The 16440-nt window shown below is 43.7% G+C and overlaps 1 protein-coding gene across 6 annotated transcripts in view; it reads left to right on the top strand.

Moving 5' to 3' along the window:
- The window catches only part of LOC119456454 (GA-binding protein subunit beta-1-like), a 56828-nt gene that overhangs the window by 24845 nt on the left and 15543 nt on the right, over positions 1-16440 (top strand). For 5 of the 6 annotated variants that reach the window (XM_037718255.2, XM_037718251.2, XM_037718249.2 and 2 more), the window contains exons 7-9: positions 3609-3909; positions 11404-11478; positions 14663-14785. In XM_037718255.2, the coding sequence (XP_037574183.1) occupies positions 3609-3909; positions 11404-11478; positions 14663-14785 (499 nt within the window). The remainder of the gene's footprint in view (positions 1-3608; positions 3910-11403; positions 11479-14662; positions 14786-16440) is intronic. The other variant, XM_037718248.2, reaches the window with a different exon arrangement.

The following is a 16440-nucleotide window of genomic DNA, read 5'->3' on the forward strand; positions in this document are numbered from 1 at the left end:
TTCGGTCCCTTAAGCGGGAGATATTTGGCAGCCAATCGATCCATGATTTCCTCCTGAGTTCTATCCCGAATTTCTTGATGAACCAACTTAGCTAGTATTGCTGTTCTTTTCTTCACCCTTGTTTCATTTTCGTTAAGTAAGTGCTTGAGGAGATTCCAGTTACCCCCGTGTTTAATCCTACCATCAGCAGAGTTGCAGATCTCGTCCCATTGCTGCTTTGCGAGTGTCTTCGAGTGCTCCTCAATCTGCTTATTTAGTTGCGCTATCTTCTTCCTAAGCCTTCTGTTGAGTCTTTGCGTTCTCCATCTTTGTACTATAGATTGTTTGGCCTCAATCAAGTGCGCCAGCCTGCTATCCATAATCTCAACGCTTTCCTCTGTCCTAATTTCTTTAGTGGCCTCTTTGACGTCCTCTCTGAGCTGGTTGACCCATATCTGAAAGGGCTCTTTCTCAGCCCCTAATGTTCCGATTTCCCTTCTTTTTGCTCTGACTTTCCTGAAAAGGTCCCAGTCTGTGCACTTGAAGAATCTAGCTTCCTGCCTCGGCATGCCTATGGTTATATGTAAGATATAATGATCGCTGCCGAGACCCATATTCGAATTTTCCCAACTAGCTCCTCTTGAGTTAACGAAAGTGTGTGGAGTCCCTGCATGTGGACGTGCCACAACGGGTGGGATATGCTGGATCAGTGATCAGGCATAGCCCCAGATCTACGGCAAGGCTCCACAGCCCTTCTCCTTTTTTTGTATTCCAGCTATATCCCCATGTGTGATAGGGGGCATTAAAGTCCCCTCCAATAATGAGCGGGGCAGTTTTGGCAATCGAAAGTGCCTTGTTGAAGATTGCTCTAAAGCTCTGTCTCATGTCCTTGGGACTGCTGTAAATGTTCAGACAGAAAATGCTTTGCACCTTGCCTCTATTCCTTTTGAGTACTAATTCTACTAAAATACATTCAATTTTGGAATGTCTAAGGTGAATGTTGTGCTCTATGTATGGTAGCTTTTTATCAATGAGGGTTGCCAATCCCCTCCCTGTTTCTTTGCCCCTACATGTCGTGTTGTACCCAGTAAGCTTGACTTCATCCGCTAAGGTTTCCTGCAACATAATTACCTTTGGCCTAGCCCCAGATGATTTGATTAACTGTCGCAGTGGTGCCTTTTTGTGTTGGAATCCGCGACAGTTCCATTGCCACACAGTGAATCCATGATTACTGTCCATGATTATTGGATGAGTCCGCCTTCCTATTACCTGTTAATGTCCTCTTTGTGATGGCTCCTGACGTTCCAGGGAGCGACTTTACACTCTCCACCTCTGATGGCAAATACTCATCGTCATCGCCATCCCCTCGCGCCTCAATTTTCCTAAGTCGTTTTTCCGCCGTTAGCCTCCATTTCCATAATTTGTCTACTTTAAAGTTAGTCTTTTCCGTTGTCTCTTTTATCGCTTTAATTGCCTCTTTAATTTCATTGAGGGCCGAAAAGACTGAGTCATCCTCGGAGCTCACCGCCCGCTTTTTAGGGGCAGGGGAGCTATCTTCTTCCCCTGGATCGTTGCTTTGGATTACAGGTCTAGCTATTGCTACACTAGCATGGTTCTGCTGTGCTTTCTTTCGAAGTTCTACTACCTGTCTTGTCAATTCTTCATTTGCTTTTCTTAAAGACGTTACTTCCTTAATCAATTGCTCTATTCTGGCATCACTGCTTCCAGCCACCGCCGCCGTGACGTCCCCAGCGACCCTCACCGTACCTTTAACTTTGTCGGCCCAGGCGGTCTCAGGTGTCTTCTTGCCACCCCAGTAGTGTGTTTCCAATTTTTTCCCTTATTTTGTGTACTTATGTTCTTTTCATATTAAAATGTTTAGCAAGTGGGAATGAACAACATATTGTATCATTACGATGCTTAAAAGAAATTCCCGTTATATCTGGACATAATTTTAATGCACCTTGAATCTGAAGTATAATTTAACTGTGCTCATTATAACCAGTACATTGTTGTGTGTGTAATTGTTATGAGTGGCTTCACTGCACGCCTATAACTTTTCTCAAACTATTGTACCTATAAAGAAGCAATGTGTCGTCAGTAGTATTGTGAAAACCCAACTTAGCTGCATATATTTTATTGTGGGCTTTGTGGAGTTAATTATGCAAGTGGGAATTGCTTTCTCTAAGGCTTTGGAAAATGTGGGTAGCACAGAAACTGGTCAGCAATTTAAACTTTCTTATCACCTTTATTGAGTAGCGTAGAAACTTGCATTATCTCCATTTGATGAAGATACCCTGCTGACCTTCAATGTCACCGAAGTATGTGTGTGAGCACTGAAGCAATAGGTGTAGCATGTGCTTCAATGACCTGATCTGCAAATAATTGGTATCCCAGTTTTTTTTTTTTTTTTTTTTTTAATGTAAGCTCCACAAATACTTGAAAATGTGTACTTTGAGTTCATGTTACTAAAGCTGAACTGAAACAAACAGGAAATGTCTTAAGGCAAAGTAACACTCTTAATTTGTAGTCGCAAGGCAGCCCCTGTTGCAATTTTTGGCACTAAAGATAACAGCCCCCCTTGGGACACGGATGGGGCTGTCAGTGTCCATGCTGGACCACTGTCGGGCCAAGTTAATATCGTCTTATCACATCCTCCTCGCTGTAAGAACAAAACTCTAACGCATTGCTTTCACTCTCACTTTTAGAGTCGAGCAGCGGCTTTCTTTTTGGCATGCGACTCATGTGCGAGCTGTCACTGGCAGGCACTATGGTTCCAGATCTGCTCAAGGCGCAGAAAGTGCACAATTTCGAAAACGCAGTCTTTCCGTGCTGACAAAGGGCTGTCATTTATGTGGCAGAGAATAAAGACTGCAATAAATGCAACCCGCCAGCACTGACGAAATGGCAGCCATCTACGTTGTTGAACATGAATACCGAATCAACGCGGCCTTCAAGGGGCTAAATAAAGTGCTGACATCTATGTAGTTAAAGAAAATATAGCCAAATAACTATGGAATTCCGACACTGACACTGCAGCCACGTATGTAGTAGAAGAACTACGCGGACGTGCCGAGTTCGTCCAAATCGCTTTTAAGACGGGATTATCTCCAGTTGAAGAGCAGAGTTCGTCCAAAGCAAAATTAACCAGGATTGTATTGACGAGCTGAGCTCATCTAAAACACTGAAGGGGTTAAAATTTCGTCAATTTTAAATCAACCAAATGTTTGCACATTGTTCTTCATAATTGACAATTTGGCTTAATCGAATTCATCTTAATGGTAGTCTGCTGTAGTGTAGTTCAATAAATAGGGCTGCTTTTTATATTTTTATAGCGAGCTATGTCGATGCGAATGCCTGTGTGTTTTTCTCATTGTTGTTATTACTATTGCTCTGTTATACATCTCAGTGGCATAACAGGTGGTGTCCAAATCTATGCCCCAGTAACGATTCCCTCTGGGTAACAGATGCTAATCCTGAAGGCCATGCTTTTGCTAAGTGCATGCGCTGGAAGTGATTGCAGAGCCGGAAACATGTTATCAACTGCATGTTTTGGACACCACCTATTGCAGCCAAGCTCAGCCTAAGGTGTGCCAAGCCACATGTTCCAGAGTTTGTCCTTGCTGTAGGTCCCAGCTGGTGCCATAGGCACTGCTCACAAGGTTGTCAAGGCCATTCCTGCTGTCACGACTGGACTCGTGACTGCTGCCAGTCCCACCATAATCCAGGCCAAGGCAACTGGGGTGGCGACAACAGCAGCACGTACTGTGTTTGTTGCTGCCAAGGCACCACACACCAACACTGTCAAGAGAGCCACGGTGACCAAAGTAGTGCCTGCCACCTCTGTAGCTGCTGCTGCTGCTGCTGGTGTCACGGTCACTGCAACGACTGCTGCAACCACATCCACCACGAATGTAACTACCGAAGAAGGTGAGCATCAGACACACTGTTGGTGCACTCTACTATTTGCCTTAAAGGCCAACTGAAACAAAATATTGCGCTGCATAAGAAGCCTAGTTTAAGGTAGTGTGGATATACAGCCAACGTCCGAAAAGTCGGTCATTCCAAAAAAATGAATGTATGTGTTTTACTGCCTCCAAGGGCTCAAATAGCCACAGACACGTCTGAAATAGCTCTGAAGGCATGCAAGTACACTTATAGCACCGACATGCAAGGCATATCGGTGCTCGTACTGTGGTAGGAGATGGCGGGTGAACGCGTGTACAATTAAGGAATGCATACTGTGTCCCGTGACAATTGCCGCTTCCCTTTTTGGTATGTTTCACCGCAATACTTCGTGTATGCTTCACCGCATAACATCTTTGTACTGAGGCGAAGCTGACTTTTGGAAAGTGGCATTATGCAACTCGCTGAGCTTCCGAGCTTCGAAGCCATGGGCGAGGATTATGAAGACGGCCATTGCTAACAGTGGCAAATTTTTTCAATGAAAATCACGGCGTCGAACAGCAAGAAGCTTGGTAGCGAACGTCGAAGTAACTAAGCCTAGCGTTGCCACGGTAGTGGCTACGGCTGCCAGCGGATATGCGTGCGAGAGCGCTGGTGCGACGCAGCGAGATAATCAAAATGGCCACGGTAGTGGCATCGATTAATGATGTTTCGTACCTGAGGTCATGGCAAAAAGCCCGGGAAATTGGCCGGCAAAAATTTTTTGTGTCCGAAATTTCAGATGTTCTTATACATTGACTCTATGCGATACGTGGCATTGCCGTGAAGGTGTCCGAATTGTCGGACATGTCTGAAAAATCGGTCGTCCAGGAAATTGATCGTTGACTGTAGAATGGTTTTTATGCAATATTATGAGTGTATTCATCACAAGAAGCTTACAAAAATACACTTTAGATATTGATGCTGGAAAGAATGCCGTTATTGCTTGCGAGTAAAGATGCATAACAGAGAATGTTCATGACCAGTGCAACACCTAGGCATGACCTTTGAGATTAGGTGGCACCCACAGAATGCTGAAGATCTCGGGGGCCTAGTTCTGAAATCTCTCATATCTGTTAACCACTAAATACCTACGTCGTCTGCCTAGGTGCTATGGGCTGTTAATAAGAACGATAACTAACCCTTCAGATATACAGGGTGTTTTTTTTTTAGCCATGCGGATTTTTTATAAAAAGTAATGAGCGCAGGAAATGTGGCGTTTCTGCATGTGAGTTTGTAGACAAGGTGGACATATTTTGCTGCTATTAACGTGCACTTCAGAATACCAATTAAGAATTCCAGTGATGTGATTGCTGCTCCAATTTCTCCAAACTGCTCCACAAGGCCAATCCTGCTACATCCTGCTACGTTTTCAATAATGTGCTCCAAAGCTGCTCCAAAAGGTGTTTTCTGCTACATTAAAAAAACTAATTAATCTAACAAGCGAACTCATTCATCACATGCACTCATCATGTGTGCGCATGGAGGAAGTAAAACGTGGGCGCAAGAGTAGGGCTACTACACGCTTGAAATGTGGTGGCAATTGCTGAAATGGTGCTTTAAAAACTAAGAGGTGAGAGCACACAACTTTCTTAATAACACTTTATGGAAAAGCGTTCTGCTGGTACGGCAAAGTCTTTTCGTGATGCGACTTTCCTGTGGTTTGTTCAAGTAGTAGAGCATGGCTGAAAATTTTAAATGGGGGCAAGTCGTTCGTTGCACATGCTACTAAGCTTGTTTCTCTTCATTGCACTGCTGCCATTTTGCTGTTTTCGGTTGGTGTAGCTTAGCGAGTGATCAATGCGCACTCCTAGCACTCTTCCGTAGTCGAGTTCTCCAAATTTCCGTCTCTGTGAGCACTTCTACAGTTCCTGCCATTTTAGCGGCCAGCCTCCTGCAAACTGGAAAGCTAAAGTAGAGACTAGAGAGGTTTGGGGTCATATTATCATCGTGAGGCTGTAGTAGTCGTACTATCACCACCCCAGCTTCTTCATCTAATTTTCATCACACCATCGTTTTCATACAGTTGTCATCACATTGCCATAATAGCCTATGGTCGTCACACCATCGCCGTCATTATTTCGTCATCATGCATAGGATTCTCATGTTTTAGCACCACAACTGTATATTAAGCTAAATGATTTTTGGTAAAAATGTGCTTGTTTCCTGTTAAATTAGGATTTCTCCTCCTGTAAGCACTCTTGCTTCTCTCGGAGGCAATTTTTCCACTTGGAAATATGCATTTAGATGCTCCAAAAGCTTGTTTTCTGCTCCAAAACTCTTTTGGCTGCTCCAAGAAGCTGCTTCAAAACGGCCACAGGCAATCACATCACTGAATTAACAATGCATTACTCAACATATTTATTAATACTTTTGGGGCAGTTGTCTAAATGAGAAATTTGGAGGCAATCACATTTTAATGCACACCCTTTTTTTAATGTATTGAACATCCCACCTAATTTGAGATATTCATCATCGAATTCTAAATCTCAGTAAGGCAATATCGAGACCAAGTGCATCTGGCTGTGCGTCAGACGGTAACACCCTGTCAAGAAGTGTGGGGGCAAAGTTTGACTGATGGCATGTCGCGGCAAATCCTGGCCCGGGCACACAGCCGCACATGCTCGCCAGGTAAAGCGTGCCGTATCAGTAGCCACCGCGACTGGCCGAGATGTTCAGTTTCAAACTTTCTCGCTCTTGTTGTCCCAAGCCAGTTCCGTTTAACATGATAGCGGGGGGCCGCCTTTTCTGTGCTACCAGTGCGCTTGGTTTTGATGTGGCCTAGATTTACCGTTAGATTTTGATGATAAATATCTCAAATTGGGTGTGACTAGTTTTGACTCGGTACACGCATCTGCCGCCTGCCTTCATAACTGCGTAGTCGCCCTCCATGATCGCATTAATAGCTACCGCGGTTTCATCCGCAGCGGTTGCAGCAAACTAGTTTTGTTGTGACTCAGTGTAAAGCTGTCGAGGATGACGAGCACCGGCTACACCTCAGTGGACAGGTGATCTGTTGGCGACCAGCTCACTGGCAAACAAATAGGACTGTGCGGTCGGTAATGAAAAGCGTGTCTCAGATGAAGATGTGCTTCATGGCAGCTCTGCAAAGAAAGTCGCGAGGCCTTCACCGCTGAGAGTGCTAATCAGTCACGAGGTGAGAATTGCAGCTTCCACACTGCTCTTGCGCAGAATAGAAACATGACTTGCTGATTCAGTCAGTAAATAAAAGCATGTTTACGTAGCAAGCATTTTATTGTTTTATTCATACCCTCGATAATTCGACATTCAACTAACGTGGACATTTTTTTCGGTCCCATGAAATCTTAATGAACAAGGTTGTTACAAACGACAATCCGACAAGTTCATTGCAAACACTCACTCCATTAGCGCGCTCCGCCACTCATCCCCCTCACTGTCCACGTGCTGTCCCTCCGCACACGCCACACCACACGCACTTCGCTCCCCCTGCATCTTCCTTCCCCTATCGCCGCACCACTTACGCCACCTGGTCCTCTCTCTGGCAACTACAGTCAATCGTGCCTTGCCTCGCCTCACTTGGAGCTCTCCAAGTGAGGCGACTCACTTGGAGAGCTCCAAGAGCCTTTTGGAGAGCCTTTCTGTACATAAATTCCTCTCTTTCTCTCTCTCTAACCAATTTAGCCAAAGTGAAATTTTGTTGAAGTTGGCCTTCAAGGCTTTTTTTTTTTTTTAAGTATGGTATGCAAGGCTTGCATACCATACTTTTGCAAGATTTAACCAGCACAAAAAAAAAAAAAAAAATACATGCTGTCGTGAGGCTTCACCTGCAAGCAAAGTACCTGCACTGCACTTCAACAGATAGTAGAGGGGCTGTTTGGACATACAAAGGGCAATTGTCTATGGAGCTTTATTTTGTGCATACATTATGCTGGTTTGCTTTTGTAAAGGTTTGAGTGCTGTTGCATGCTGTTAAGTGGTGTTCACACAGGGGACTTTTCCCGGGAATCAGGGAAGGGACAATTCGTGATGCCATTTCTGGTGAGCCTCCTCTCCCTCCCCTCAAATGCCAAGTGCCATTGCCTAGCAAATTCGCAAGCGAAGGCTGGGTGCTTATCCCTCCCTGGCCATTAAGGAGCATTTGTAGCTCTCTAATAAATGTTCCCCCGTCCCTGCAAGGAGCTCTGTGAATCTGCATCGCCTCATGTGGTGCGCTTCCCCTTGCTGTGGGAAGCACACCACATGAAAACCTCTTTATTTGTGTGACTGTTTAAAATGCCTTTCTGGTAGCAGTTGGTGGCACAGGTGCAAGGACATCTTAACTGCACAAAATATGGTAGTTGCCCTAATTAGCAATGCTCCAAATCTTTCTTGTACTACTTGCTGTTTTGCTTTGTTAGTGTTCAGGTGGACGTTGCATTTGCTGTCTATCTTGTACACGAAAAGTATATGGCAATGGCACGGGCCCACATTCTTTAGCAGGAATGTAAACCTCTGCCACCAGTACGCCTGGCATTTAGGAAAAAATGAAAACAATTTAGTCTTTTTTAAGCAGACCTATGTCACTAGTATCTACGTTAAAGGAAAAGTGTGTTACACTAAAAGCTGTATCATTAACACCATCAGATGTGAAAACCTTCACTCATGCGCTTCCTTAGAAGGATGTCTCGCCTTGTTTTTCTCAACACATGTTCGTGCCAATGGTTATCAGTTGACAGCTCAGGTGCTACTGTCGGCCATGCAATTGCTGTTGACAGATCTGAGCTGTGAGCAATTTGGCTGCAGTAGCATGCATCTGTGCACCTTTGGTAATAGTCCATGCGAAAGAATATTTTTAACCTGTCAGGTAACATGATTGTGTTATCACAGCGCTAACTTTGAAAACATTGCTGTGCCAACGTGCCTGATTATTAGCTGAGGCAGTTTGTGCCCAGTGTGTTGCATGTCTGTCACCTTCCAATTTCACTTTGATGCACTGTGTAGCCTTATTGGCTGCCAAAGTTAGTTTTTCAGTCGCTAGGGGCCTGTATAGTTTCTGTGCATTGGCTGATTCTACACAGCTTAGCGGCTTCATTTTTGTGACTATATTGTATTGCATTGGGGGGCCCATTGCATCACATAAAAGCTTTTAAATCATGGGCAGTCACAGTAAAGCAGTACCTTATAAATGTTCTCAGTAATTGATCAAACAGTGTAGGCAGTTTCTGTGTTAGTGCACCTAATTTTATGTTACGTGGTTGAACCAAATTTGTTGTGTGCAGTGACACTGCTGTCACTGGTTAATACAGGTTTCTTTCAGTAAGCAAACAAGCAGTGACGGGGAACCAGGAATTGTGAAAACGGGCTGTGGAGCAAAGGGGTATCAATTTGATGCTACTGTTGAAGGAACACAAGGTGGTCACTGGTTACTTTATGTGAAGGAATATAGTAAAGAACATAGAGTACCATTTTTCATGTTAATCCATGTTTTTTCACCGGTGCCTTAGCTGTGGTATCAAGAAAAGCTATTTGTATACTTGGTCACTGCTACGAGATGATTGAGCATTTGGATTGGATATGTTCTGAAGACAGGTCCAGGGGCTAGCCTTTTGTCTTTTCTTTTTCTTTTTATTTCTTGTATCTAGCTGGTAGTTATCCTCAGAAAGCCCAAATATCATCCTGCATAGAGGAAAATTAAAACAGCTGTTCACCTTTATTTCTGGTGATACAAAATACGAGGTCTGTTACAAAAGTATCTGACCTTTGGCTGAAGAAAAAAAACTGGTATAACTGGAGCGTTGGAAACCTAATCACCCTCAAAGTAGTCTCCTTGGGATTGCACACACTTCTCCCAGTGGTGCTGCCATTGTTGGAAGCATTCCGAGAAGGCCTCTTTCAGAATGGAGTTTAGCTCAGCTGTCGTTGCAGCCATAATGTCCTCTTTTGTCTGAAATTGCACTCCTTTCAATGGCCTCTTGACTTTGGGAAATAGCCAGAAGTCGCAGCGGGCCATATTAGAAGAGTAAGGAGCCTGTTGAACTGCAGGAGTCTGGTTTTTTTGCCAAAAAGGTCTGAATCAAGTGTGATTCGGAATGTGCAGGAGCATTGTCGTGATGGATACGCCAATTTCCTGTTGACCACAACTCCGGTCTCTTGCACCGCACAGCATCACGTAGGCGACGGAGGACAATTTCTCGAAAGGCTCGAATTTCGCCGCAACTCTCTTCATGGCCAAATCTTTGGTCATAATAGAATGTGCAGAAAAAGTGCCGATGCCCACCTCTTCCGCAATTTCTCGCATAGTCACACGACGGTCCCGCATCACCACAGCATTCACTTCGGCAATGACCTGGTCATTTCGGCGTGTTGATGGCCGACCGGAGCGTGGCTTGCTCTCCACCGATATGCGGCCGTTTTTAAACTGGTTGTGCCACTCCTTAATCTGTGTGCTGCTCATAGCATCGTCACCGAAAGCCGTCTGAATCTTCCGAATGGTTTCCACTTGGCTGTCGCCCAGTTTCTGACAAAATTTGATGCAGTAGCGCTGCTCCAGTCGCTCCGTCATTTTCCTTGCAATAAAAAAACTGACGAGAGCACTGCGCACTACCTCACTCAAATGCTGCGTCCCAGTGGCTGACGCTATTGGCAGACGGGAAAAAATTTGTGCATGCGCGCGAAGGTTCAAGGTCAGCTGATGCAAGCGCGCTTGTTTCATATCCATGCAAAAAAAGATAAGGTCGGATGCTTTTCTAACAGACCTCGTACATTCATACAAAAAACACTGAAATGTTTTTGAGCAGATGATTAGTATAGTAATTAATTAGTCAGAAAACTGGTTTTCTGAACTACCCACAACTGAAAATGCTCCAGCATATACACGTCTATGGGCTTTACGTTACCTTTCCTGTGCTTAAGTTAGTTTCGAAGCATCAAATTGTGAGTGTCAAGAATGATACATTGGGTTATATGGAGTTAATATGGGTTTTATTTAAACCTGAGATGAAGTGCTACATGTTCAAAGAAGGTACTTTCATCTTTGTGAGCTGTCGTACCTCTTTGAAGGTCAAATCAAATACATTTCATTCTCAAGTGTACATGCCGAATCGTCATTCTTGACCATAAGCTACATAAGTAGCTTTTAAGGTATGAACAGCAACAAGAAAATACCTAGGTTCGCATATTTGTGCAATAGCGTACACTGTGACCCAGCTGGTTTTGTAATCTTGGGAGTCCTGCTGGCATTTGAGATTCAAAGCCATTAAGTGCCTTCAGCAAAGTATTACTATTGCTTGTTTCATAAGATCTTCAAGGTCAGGATTACACAACACATGTTAGAACGAACAAACATTTTGTTTCAGTAAAAGCACACCTGCTTGCTCGCACCTGAATGCATCATGACAGTTTGGCATAGACATGGCCACTGAGCTGTCTGTCCCTAGAACCATTGTAGAGTAGTGCGAGAAACGCTGCTCGTGACTAACGGGTGTCCGGTGCTGGGTCTCTCTCTGCCTGTGGCCTCAGTGAGCGGTGACCAGGGAAGCCCTTCTGTCCTGGCCACTCTTGCAGCACTTGCAGAGGCCACTGCCCCCAATGCAAGTGAGCCCGCTTTCTCTCTCTCTCTCCCCTTTTGCTCTTCTGTCTTCTCTCAATCTGATGCTGCTTTGTTTAGAGGATGCATGTTTCGCATGAAGCAAGCATGTCTGCTGTCCCATGACCTAACGCTAAAGCATTAAGCATAAAAACCAGAAAAACAGCTGCATTGAATTAAGCAAACCTGAGTAGATACAAGACAGCATACTAGTAGACATTGATAGGAAGAAAGGAATGATGAAAATGCACCAACTTAAACGCACCATATAAATAACAGAGTAAACGACAGAGATTTGCAGGGCAAAGCTTATAGAAGGGAAGTTGAGAAGGTTGAAAGCTGCACAGTGCAAGCAGTACATAGAGCAGTTAACTGATTATCAATTACAGTAGCAGAATGGTTGCGAAAGGAAGAGAAGCACATTCGAATCAGGGAGATGATTAAATGGTGTGATGAGGTTATTAAATTTGCAGGCATGGTTTGAGGATGATAAGGCTTATGCTCGCTAAGTGTAGCTTAGCTCATCCAGCTCTAACTGGAATGGGGCATTGTTAAAGCTCACTTTCAGTTGCGCCTGTTGTGATGTCTGTGTGGCTTCTGTTTCTTTGAATGAGTTCACTGTTTTGATTTGTGCCCATAGTGGCTGTGTGCTGTAGAGGACAGTGTGAAAATACTAGTTTGCCAATGTTATGGTGCACCTCTAGGAAACACAGCTGTTGAGAATTGATCCAAAGCTCTCAATCATAGCATCTCATAGCTAAGAATCAGCTTAGGGATTCAGGTGCAGAGTAATTAACGAAGAGAGTTTGGCTAGTTGATTTTGATGCAGTCGCTGAGACATAATTACTAGCGCGCGAACTAGGCTAACGGAAAAAAGTTAGCCCTCTGTCCCGTCCCAATTTTTTTCTGTTAGCCTTGTTCACACTAGACTATGTCACAGCAACTGCTTTCAGATGTTAATTATCTTGAACTGCCATTCATAACATCTGCTTATAGAGTTGAACTCACTTAAAATGTATGTAATGTGTCACAAAAAGTAGTTGTTATGCAATCGAATCTGTTTAGAATGAACATGGTGGTTCTGCAAAAAAGGGCGTTGTTATATCAGTGCTTCGTTATATTGCAATGCCATGTTGTTGTTTTTTTGTCATTTAATGATTACTGTTATCAAGTTGTCACTTGGTGCAAGACATAGTAGCTGAAATTTCTTGAATGTCACAAATTCTGTAGCAAAGAAGGCCTGTCTTATAGGATTATGCATGCACAGTGAATAGTGTTGTGCTTTCCCAAATGTATGCTAGCAGCAGTGATTACTCTGGCATGTACGATGAGTCATCTATAAATAGTTGATCCATGTGGTCACACTTGACATCTGACAACCGTGCTCACCGCATGTGATTAGTGTTGCTTGCTTCTGGGCACAAGTTCACCTAGTAAAAAGTTAAATTCTTAGCCTATTCTCTTGGCACTACTTGTATTTGTTCGTCATAACGATGGAACAATATGTGGGCCTCACTCATTAGATTATGTATTACTGCATCCTTCACCAGGCTCCATTGCAAATTTTGGTTACACTGGCTGTTGTAGGGTTGCCATCTAGGGAGTGTCTTATTGCAAGAATTTTTGATTGGTCCTGCACCCCAAGTTACGGATGTTGTTTTTATTCCACTTTTCCTTGCTATAGCCCTGTTGATGCTTCAGCAGCAATGAAAGTTCCGAAATCGAAGTATTTAATTGTTTAATTTTCTGCAGAAATTAGTTTTGGCACTGTTGCACACCGACAATTTTTGGCAGCGGATGTGGGAGGTAGAAGGCATGTGACACTGTTCATTTTGAGTGGTTGGTCATGCAGGTCATACTGTACTTGTTAGTGCCTTACAAGTTGCTACTCTGTGACAAAAAAAAAAAAAAAGAAGCATTTTACACTATTTGAAATGGAGAGCTGTGTGCAATATAAATGACAAAACATTTACAACTGACACTATAGGTGCACTGTCCAACGGTTGACACAAAGCACAGTCAGTAGGTTATAGCTATTCTCTGGCGCACTCTCATGTTGTGTTGCGCTAGGCTCAGTGGTGATTCAGGTTCTTCCAAAGGTGTTTCATCATATAGGACGCCACATGGCGCCTCACTTATTCTCAGGATATTGCGTTTCAATTCCGTCATATGAGAGAAACTCGTTAGTGAGTTTTAACTTGCCTGTATTAAAACTGTTTACCATTACACTGGAGGCAAGCTTACTCAACAGCACAGGTGGCGGCATCTTGCCATATTGACGTCAACTACAACACGTGGAGATAATATTGCAAGGGCCAAGTTCTAACTTTCTACTATGAAATCGTGTTGGCAGGAACAATCATTAGCGTGTACTAGTGTTTATTTCTTTTTTACTCTTCTGTGGAAACAATGACACAACACAAGTATTATCAGTTGCGTGGTGGAAGAAATTGTCAGAAAATGTAGCTACCAGCGTTCTGCTAAGGTAATGAGAGTCCATAGGAAAACGTGGCTAAGGGTTGGTGTTGGAAAGCTACACTGGGAAGACAGCTTCCTCTACCACTGAATGAAAGCCACATTTCATTAGAAGCAGAATAAGTCCTTGATGGGTGAATGAAATGTGAAAGCGTATGCCTTTTTTTTTTCTGCTTTTATTTTGAATTTGTAAGATGAATAATTTTTGTTTGCCTGTGTCAATTTTCGTAATTCTTTTTCCATTCACCTTGAGATAATCAAGGAACGGGTAGTGATGCAGAACTTGGCAGGTAAAATGGGGTCCCAGGGCAGGCAAGGAGATAGGAGAAATTGAAATGCCATGTTGCCATACCGCCAGGAGGCAAGCTGCACTGCCAACTAAGACACTCCCTCCTTCCGCCTCGACTAGCGTTTAAAAGCGAGTTTTCTTCTCTGGTTTCTCTTATACCCAAGCTGAAAAACCATGTCGCATTTTGCCGCGAGCCTCGCCTTTTTTTTTTTTCCTTGTCTATTTGCTGCTCTGTGCACTCTGGTCTACGTGCCACACTTTTCTGTTTGCAATGGCCCCTTAAGCAAAAGAGCCGTGTGAGCTCTTTTAAACGAAAATAGTGATGTTAGTGACTTTATATACACGTTGAAGTGCTTGTTGTGCGTTTTTTGTGTTTCATGTTCAGTATACACTGCCTGCCTCCATCTGCTCCATTTTTTTCTTGCCAGCAACATTGTCTTCAAACGAGGCAGTTCAGTGGCTCGAGACACATGGCATTACCATGCTGCCTGCAGACAACTCCACCATTGTGGCTTCAGCGTTGGAAGGTGGCCAGACTATATCGCTCACAGGTGATCTTTGTTGATGCCACTTGGCAGTGATGCCCAACTTGTATATCTTCCATAGGCTCTTATCATGGTGTTCTTTGCAAAGGCGCATGTTTTCACATTGAAAGGCAGCAGCCATGCTCTGACTTAAACTAAAGGTAACAATTTCACTTTTTACATGCCCTGGCTGTATTTTACAAGTCTTAACATAATAACCTTGACTGATGTCCTGTTTACGGTAACAATTTATTGGTTTCTGTGGTGCCATTGTTTGCGTAGTTCTTGCATTGATCGGTGTTACTTTCGGACATGTTGAATTGTAGGCACAACATCAAAACTAGCAAGACTGTTGCTATTATAACACCCTCAGTGGTGAATTCTGACGGACTATTAATAAATGTGTCAAACTTACACAACTTTATTCCAAGGCACTCAACACTTCACTGCAAGAAAGACAAGGTGGTAGAATAGTGCTTTATGCATGTTTTGATGAGTCATTATAATCAGAAAGTAATTGTCTATTGTGCCATCAGGAATGCTTCATTTGTGCATAAAGTATTGAATCACAGGCTTGAAGCACATGCACAATTTCATTATAGACTGCATGCATTACGAGCAAAGAAAAATTGGTCTTTCTACACTTCATTTTTGCATAGTATATTGAATCACATGCACATGCACAGTTTCATTAGACTGCATCCATTACGAGCAAAGAAAATATCTTTCTACATTGCTTCGGGAACTTGGTATGTTGGATGTCCAGTCAAACGTGGTTTAATACGTTCAGCAAAGTGATCGTCTGTAGTAGTACAGAATATATTGGAAGGGAAATGAATGCGTGTTGAGCATGCAGGGGCTTCAATCAATTCACCTGAATTCACCTCCTGCTTTTTCTTGGCCACCACTCTACAGAACTGACAAAGACAGTCACGTTCACAAACGTGGACGCAGCACTGTGGACACACCACATTAGGCTATATCCCTACACCATGGGCCATAGGTGTGTAATGGTGGCTATTGACACTGTGCAGCTGAGCAACAAAGTACAGTAGAACCTTGTTCATATGTTCTGAACAAAAAAAAGAAGAAAATGTACTAATCGGTAAAAGGTACAATTCGAAGTTACTAAAAAGTTTGACAGACTCAACTGTAGTTGACATCTACATAAAGCGAAGTGTTGTGCGAATTGTCACGGCACGAGGCATGAGACACCGATGCACGTTGAGCTGGTGGGACTTCGGCAGCCTGAGACACATTTTCTTATTTTCCTAATGCATAGTGTTAAGACAGCGACAGGAAACCGAAATGATATCAAGCTGGTGGGCAGTGCTAGATACCGCCGGAGCGAAACGTGATGCTCACATCGCTCCGCCTGCAGCAGGGAATTGCAATAGGGTTGGCAGCAATAGCCGTGAATACGGCGTGCGACAACCTGCGAGGAGATTTGCTGGTACCGGAATAAGAAACTGAGTGTGGGCCAACGTTTTTACATTAGATGGGCTGGCGAATATTGTGGGCAAGCTGATGCGGTGGCCAGCTACTGTTCTCAATCGTGCGCAGCGCGCCTTTTCTTGTTTACATGGGATCTAGTGGCCGAGAAAACGTATCTCGTTTCGCGATATATTGGCTGGTGCAGACAATCTGTCTCATGCGGCACATTGCAAATGGAGTGAAGTGGG

This window comes from Dermacentor silvarum, chromosome 6 (genome assembly GCF_013339745.2).
Source record: "Dermacentor silvarum isolate Dsil-2018 chromosome 6, BIME_Dsil_1.4, whole genome shotgun sequence".
Classification (NCBI taxonomy): Eukaryota; Metazoa; Arthropoda; class Arachnida; order Ixodida; family Ixodidae; genus Dermacentor; species Dermacentor silvarum.